The sequence below is a fragment of the Gouania willdenowi genome, chromosome 5 (genome assembly GCF_900634775.1).
Source record: "Gouania willdenowi chromosome 5, fGouWil2.1, whole genome shotgun sequence".
In the NCBI taxonomy this organism is placed as follows: Eukaryota; Metazoa; Chordata; class Actinopteri; order Blenniiformes; family Gobiesocidae; genus Gouania; species Gouania willdenowi.
The window spans coordinates 14,562,239-14,569,989 of NC_041048.1; the positions used below are offsets into that span (position 1 = coordinate 14,562,239).

Sequence of the window (7,751 nt, forward strand, 5' to 3'; positions counted from 1 at the left end):
CTTATATAATGTATATCGTTTTACATAGAAGTGCAAACTAGGCCATATTTATGTGAATATGACTCGTTTTAACCCCTAATTTACATTATAAACATAATGTATGATGCCAGATAAATATGTACATAAATTAAATTATTTGTCATGGTCTATGTCACTGAAGATCAACAACATATTGTTGTAGAGACAAACACAAAAGTGGTTACCAACAGGTTATAAAAAAGGAAATGAGTGTAGAGGTGGAGCAATATAGATACACCCAGTTTTCTCCATGCCATGTGTGCTGCATTTATATACATTATTATTAAAAAAAAAAAAAAAAAAAAAAACCTATTAACTGGTTTAGTTAGGTTTCCCTCAAGTTTTGTCCTACTATATAAATATACAATCCCTTTGACATCACTAGCCAAGATGGATTGCAACTCACACAAAAATGCACCAACTATTAAAAGGATCTTTTAAATTCTATAAAAACAAAGACATTTCAAATAGCTTTAAATCACATCAAAACCAACATATTCTAATAGCCACATGTTCAAAGTCAGCGTTTCTTTAGTTTTCTAATTTAACCTAATTAACACTTGCATGAACATTGGCCCTGGTTTGTGCCTAGTCAGTTTTTATCACAGTGACTAAGGTTTTTCATGTAGAGACATTTAAACAATGACAACAGGAAGTTAGAATAGAATAGAACAGGATAGAAGCTTTTATTGCCATTGTAAAACATGACAAAATTAAGGTGAGAAATGAGGAATGATATGATACACTTCAATAAAATATCGAAAAAATAAATATACAATATTATAATACTACTCAGCACACGATATAGTTTATAGTTCATAGTAAGTTTTTTGGAATAAGAGGTAGAAAAACAGACAATAATTCTGACAAAGTGTCTCATTATGTAAAATATACCTGAAGTTTGACGTCCAACAGAAGCTCTGACTTTCGGAGTGCTCCGCTTCGGTGCCAAAATAAAGCATTTGTAATGGTGGGGCCACAGCGCCCCCTGTTGTCTGGTATTACACCTGCAGCTTAAAGTGGGAATGTTGCTTTAAGAAAGCAAAGCATGCTGGGTAAAACATTGACAACCAATCAGGTTGCGTTTATCCACGCGTTGCTATGGTTGTTATTTGAAATTCATTAGAAAGCTGGACTGTTTTTTGCGTAAGAATTTAAGTTAATATAACGTACTTTATGAATTTAGAATGTTCACGGATGAAGTGGAAGTTTTACGGGAGCGAAACAGAGAATTATTGACCCAGCTGAAGATCCAGAGAGAGACTCTGGAGCGACTGAAGAGCTCCAGCCAGAGCCGCAGGAGGAAGAGGGAAGATGAGGCCCAGGAAGAGCGAGCTTCTGCCCGGGCTGCACCGCGCAAGCCCACCGTGAGATTTGCAGGTAAGTGAATGCAGCCTTTTCACACCAGGAACCACCGTTTGAAGATGTTAGCTAAGCTAGATTTTTACAAAAACACGTTATTTATCTAACACCAGAGGTGAAAGTAATGCATTACAATTTACAAGTTCTGAATTGAATTATTTTTATTGTTTTGTTTTTTTTAATTATTATTATTAATTTGAATTGAATTCATTGGTGTTATTTTTATTTTTATTTATTTTTGACATTATAATTTTTTTGACAAACTTTTTATTTCATGCAGATTTGAGGAAAATAAATAAAGTTTTTAAGTTTATACAGATGTTTACTGTATGCAAGGGAACTGTGGAAAAATGTATAACCAAAAATAAAAGTGGGCGGTGAAAGTAACTTGCAACTTTTACTTTGAGCACTATTTAATTGAGCTACTAGCTTCTAGATTTTCCATTATGGCGGTGTGAACGTACCATAACACATTGAGAGCTGCAGAAGCAAAGTTTCAACCCAGTCACGCTGTCCTTTTCCAAAAACCCTCTGACCATGATTTGAATCAAATCAAATCAAAGAAAAACAAACCATTAAAATAGTATTACATTTTTATTCAATGTTTCTTTTTTCCTTTTCTAGATTTATGTGAGATCCAAGCTGGTGATCAACAGCTTGTCTCCACATCTTCCAAACACAAAGTGGATAGTCTCACAAAACCATTGGACATCTCCAGTAAAGATCCTGAGGACCAGAATAATCCCGTCTGCCTAAAGTCCTGCCTCGTAGATCACAGTAAAAAACAGGTATGGCGTCCAGGTCCTATTTATTTTGGTATACTCGGTAAGGCCAGTGGACCTGCTTCTGACTTAATATAGGTGTTAACTGGGTTTACAGTTTTGTGGTGAACCATGTGTTGAATTTGCATGTTCTCCTTGTCACTGTGTGCTTTGGTTTTCTCCCACACGTTAAAATGGAGTGCTGTAGGAGTGTGTGAATGTGTGTCTCTGTTAAGCCTGTGACTGATTGCAGGTGTAATAGATTAATAGTAATACTCCCCCATTTCATGAGCTAATGTACACATTCACTATTACAGCACATTTTCAGATCAATATACTGAAGTATATCAAGTACCAATATACTATTGTTTGAGGTTTTGGTTCAGCAATAGGATCAGGTGTTGTTTGTTTGTTTGTTTGTTTTTGAATGCATCTTGATCCAGTTCATTTAAATAAAAAAGCTAAATATCCAAAGCATACATGTTTAGGCTGTTATGACATGTTATTGTTTGAATAATGACTTTCCTTGGTTTGTTTTTCTATTCAGAACTTCAAAACCTCCTACAGTCTCGCTTGTTCAATCAAGAAAAAATGGCAAAAAAAAAAAAAAGAAATAGGCTGCTATTTTAACATTAGATTTTTATAATTGTTATATTATTTTATCTTTTTGTAGAGCGATGTCCATCCAGAGGAGTGTGAAGTCCAACATGATTCACCTCCTGCAGAAAGGCATCATTTGCAGCCTTTACTCGGATACGATTGGATCGCAGGTACACGTTAACACCATGTTTACTGGTTGCATGTACAAACTAGGGGTGTCCGGATCCAACATTTTTACTTTCGGTACGGACATTGAACCCTTGTGTGTTCACCGTAATCGATCTAATGAGATTTCCGCTGGAAACATATATACCGTTAATTTTATTGCTTATTTTGTAGTGAGAAGTATTATGAAAGGTTTGATTAAGTTATTTGATTAAACAGAAAAATCTACGCATTTATTATTGCCAATGGTTTTCATAAATTCTAACCTTAAACATAAGAATATTCTACAATTGAACAAAATAAAATAAAAGACCCACAAAATTGAACCTCAATAAATCAAATAAAAACAATACATAGATGCTTTTTTCTTTCTTTTTTTCTTTTTTTGTTGTTGCAATTGGAGAGATATAATATAATCAATATAAATATCAGATTGGGACACGCTTAGTGCAAAGCTAATGGGCCAATAACTATGAACATTTATTATCATTTCATAAGGAGTCCTGGACAATGACGACACCCTGATGCAGCGCTCTGACCAGTTCTTCAATGACCTGTGTGTATTCCGTTCACTAAACAAAGATGAATGTGTCCATAGCACTGATTCAGAGTAAGTGCATCTCTTAGCTCTAATATATCACAGCTTTTGTTATGACACATGATGGTTTTTTTAATCAAACTCCGTTTTGACAGATTTTCAGAGGAGATCCTGCCAAGCTCACGACTGCTAAAAGAAATATTTGACGTGCAAAATACTACAGACTCACACATTGTACATCAATGTAAGAGGAACCTTTAAAAAAAAAATTTAAAACATAAATAAAGTTGAAATAATGAAGTGATCTGTTCATGCTCTCTTATTGTTCAGGTACATTCTCCTACAGAATCAACAGTCGACTTTTCCCAGTCCCTCTTCATTCCCAGGAATGCTGTCCTGTGTGCAAAAAGCACAAATCTTCCCATCCTCACACTACTGATGAACCTGCACTAGTCAGGTATGGATGATAAAATGAAGCTTTTATTTTTATTCTCACCTAAGGAGGACTTAAAGGTCCCTTGTCATGCTATCCATCTTCATTTGTTCTAAGAACCACAAAAACATAGTATTTGAGGTTTATTTTCCCAAACTCACCTGTTTTCCAGAGTTTTAGATGATTTGCATCCTACTTGTGTATATTAATGAGTAGGCGTGTCTATTGACGGGACACTGACTTTCTCCTCTCCGCACGGCCCGCCCTCCTCCCACCCACTCCATAGCCGAGCTCATGCTGCTTTAAAAACACGAGACAGAGCATGGGGGCGGGGTGTTTTCTGGTACATACATAGACTGTAGAAAATACAGACATAGTACTGCGCGAAAGACGCTAAAATGCTCAAGTTTGTGGGCGTGTCTGTTTACATGTCAATCACGGCAGAGAGCTTCCTGGAGGCGCGGCTTCTCTAGCTCAGTGCCGCGTCAAATTCGTCATCAAATTGGAGCGAGGTGTTTGTGCTCACCCTGCAATAAGAAAGGAGCAAATCACCCTCTAACTAACGATTAAGGGAATCAATGAAAAAAACACTTTGGGCATGTGTATGAAGCCCTAATAGCACTTTATGATGTTTAAAGCACAGAAAAGTCAATTTAGCGCAACATGGACCCTTTAAGGATCATATCTCCGTTTGTCAATACATCTCTAATAACTTAAAACCAACGTCTAGGAATTTTACTTGGTTCAACATAGAATATTTAATTCAGCTTATCTAATGAGGACATGTTTCCAAAAATGAATACGTTGTTATTATTATTATTCATTATGGTTTGTTTTTCCGGTGTTTGAATAATATTAATTAATCACTTATCACTTTCATTATTTGAGATAATTTTACTATGACAGCATCTTAACTTTCTAAGCTGTCGTCAGTGATGAATTAAATAATAATACATTTTATTTAAAAGCGCCTTTCAGGCCATGTCAGGACACCTTACAATAAAACAGAATAAAAAAAATAGTGTAGTACAATATAAAATAGAATAATGCAAAAAAGAACAATGTAGGAGAAATTATGAAATAAGATAATCAAACGCCATTGCTCCGGCTGTCATATCAACATCTGTATTTTGTACTTTTTATGTACTCCATTAAAGATTTTGGTTTAATGATAAATACTATACTCTCACTGAATCCACACAGTGTTGCTGTGAATTTTTGTGTCTTGCTTTTTACAGGGTCAGCGTTCCTCGCACCATCCTCCTCCCTCCATACAAGTACAAAGCTCATAGGAGATGCAGCTTTAACCCCTCTGATAGTCTGGGGTTACCATCGGTAAGTAAGGATCATATACTACACAGGACAAACACTACAAAGCACCACAATGAAGCTTGTATGAACTTTATATCACCTCTTATTTTTTAATGATTAAGTCAGTTGATCTCAACTTTTTTTGGATGGTGACGACCCATTTTGATATTAGGATTATCTGGTGACCATAAGATTTTTTCTAGAATTACTTTGATCATGTTTGTTATACTATATTGGGTCAATGATGTGATACATAAATATTCTTTCCAATTGCATTTCTTTTAGTTAAAAAAAAAGCTTTAAAGGCATAAAAAGATACCAAATATGTACTAACTAAACTAAGTATATATGCACATCGCACTCACTTTGATTTTTTTATTTAAATGTTGCTAAATTACTTATGTAATTTATTATTCAAAGTGTCAAAATGCCATGTGGTGCAACTGTCAGGCCATGATGGCTATTTTGAAAAAAATACATATATTTTATTCCCTATTTTAGTTATATTAAAGTCCTGTATAATACTTCAAAGTATTTCTATATTTATTTCCATAATAATATTCATAAACATTGCCCAATGATGCCCATTTTATGAAATATCATGCAGTGATAATCCTTAAATGTCATTGACCAAATACAGAGTAGCAAGCTGTGCCAGCTCAGATCATTTTTTAACTGCATTTTATTATTAGTAGTAGTAATAATAATAACTAGATGTATATTTTATAAAGTGAAAGTATAGAATACAGTCATTTAAGATTGTGTTTTAAATTGGAAAATATGATTACAAACATTCAAAAATGTGTTTCTAATTAGCATTTTTTTAATCAATTACTAGACATTTCAGATGACCTCATTTAAACACCAGGCGACCCTACATGAGGTTCCAACCCCAAGGTTGAAAAACACTGGATTAAGTTCCCTATAATGAGAAATTACTATTAGGGATACAAATGTTTCACTTCCGATACGATACCAATATTGCGGCCTTGAGTTTTGGCCGATATCGATCCGATACAATATCAGTACGAATCATACATACTTTTATTATTTATTTTGTAGTGTGGAATGTTAGAAAAGGTTTAATCAAGTGATGTTACTCAAACAGAGAACAATAGTCAACAACAGTAAAATGGTAAATGGACTTGATTTATTTAGCGCTTTATAAGCGCACTGAAGCAGTCCCAGAGCGCTTTACATATCAGCTCATTCACCCATTCACTCTCACATTCACACACCAGTGGGACAGGACTGCCATGCAAGGCGCTAGTCGACCACTGGGAGCAACTTAGGATTCAGTGTCTTGCCCAAGGACACTTCGACACATAGTCAGGTACTGGGATCGAACCCCCAACCTCTCGATCAGAAGACGACCACGTGAGCCACGGTCGCCCAGTAGGTATGAGAAAAACTGATCCATTTATTATTAACCAATTGGTTACATAAATTTTATCCTTCAACATAATATCTATAGTATTCTACAATTGAATGAATAAATATAATATAATATATATCAGAGATTTTAGATGCCGTTAAAATCCGATATTCGTTTTCTGGCTGATCTCGGACAGATATGCAATATCGATCGGGACACCCCTAATAACTAATTCTACTTCCATGTACTCTTGTTCTTCATGCGACATCTGTTAGTCCATCAGTTTTATCTGTGATCTTTATGCATCTCTGTTTTCTAATAGAGGTCATCATATCTAAAATGTTCATGTTGAAATAATAATGTATGACAGCCCTTTGGTTTGTTAATGGATGTCCTATTTTATCCAGCACTGTCTCTCAGGCTGGTCAAACCCAGGTCAGAGCAACACGCTGCCACCAAGCAGTCTGGATCTCCGCAGCAGTCTGAAAGTGAACGCCAGTCCGGTGATAAACAAAGAACTGGAGGTGAGGTGGACATTTATTGTCTTTAAATAAATAAGATCTGCATAAGGCTAAAACAAAGAATCCTTCTGATGTGTCCTGTCTTATAAACTACTGCACTCAGTGTGAATAAAATATTTTTTTTCCAAATATTCTTTAGGATTTGTCTTCGCAGAAAGCGTCCAGTAACCTGGAAGTAATGTCAAATGTGAAACGTTTGGCTCCTCACAACTTTCTACATTATTTCCCAAAAAGGAAAAGGAGAAGCATGTCACAACCTTTGTCCTGATGGATCATTACTGTGTGTCAGAGTGGTTAAACTTTATCTGTTGGGAAAACACAGAAAAGAAGTTGTTATATTATATATTATCTGGATCTTTTTAATGAGGGGTTTTTTTTGATTATGGAGGGTTTTTTTTTTTTTTTTTGTGCTGTGTTTGTGTATCTGTGCAAAACATGTTGTTTTCTTATGGCAAAATAAATAAAGATTTTGCACCAATAGAGATTGTCTTTATTAACAACATGTAATGTACTGTATGAGCTGTTTTCAAGATTTGAATATTTTTGTCTTTGGACTGCATTGTTTCCTTTTCACGCTTTACCTCCTACTTCTGTTATTAACTTCCTTTAAAATGCTTCCTCTGAACAAACACTGAGTACAGCAGAGGCTGTTGCCCTGCGATAAACC

The 7,751-nt window shown here is 35.1% G+C and overlaps 1 protein-coding gene across 2 annotated transcripts; it reads left to right on the forward strand.

Moving 5' to 3' along the window:
* The first annotated feature begins 1,106 nt into the window (after positions 1–1,106).
* On the forward strand, positions 1,107–7,469 carry miip (migration and invasion inhibitory protein). 2 transcript variants are annotated; one of them, XM_028447892.1, is made up of 9 exons: positions 1,107–1,398; positions 2,005–2,168; positions 2,815–2,911; positions 3,405–3,516; positions 3,600–3,688; positions 3,775–3,901; positions 5,116–5,212; positions 6,971–7,087; positions 7,224–7,469. In XM_028447892.1, the coding sequence occupies exons 1-9, from the start codon at positions 1,206–1,208 to the stop codon at positions 7,350–7,352; spliced, it is 1,125 nt and encodes a 374-aa protein (XP_028303693.1). In that variant the 5' UTR covers positions 1,107–1,205; the 3' UTR covers positions 7,353–7,469. The 2 variants fall into 2 exon arrangements, with proteins under 2 accessions (XP_028303693.1, XP_028303694.1); XM_028447893.1 differs by having other exon boundaries at positions 3,408–3,516.
* Positions 7,470–7,751: the final 282 nt, after the last annotated feature.

What these genes read in the sequence shown, in the direction of transcription:
- miip (XM_028447892.1), top strand. Translation starts at nt 1,206, where the DNA reads ATGTTCACGGATGAAGTGGAAGTTTTACGGGAGCGAAACAGAGAATTA. An exon ending in TAGATCACAGTAAAAAACAG is followed by an intron (nt 2,169 to 2,814) that starts GTATGGCGTCCA and finishes ATCTTTTTGTAG; the next exon opens with AGCGATGTCCATCCAGAGGA. An exon ending in ATAGTCTGGGGTTACCATCG is followed by an intron (nt 5,213 to 6,970) that starts GTAAGTAAGGAT and finishes TATTTTATCCAG; the next exon opens with CACTGTCTCTCAGGCTGGTC.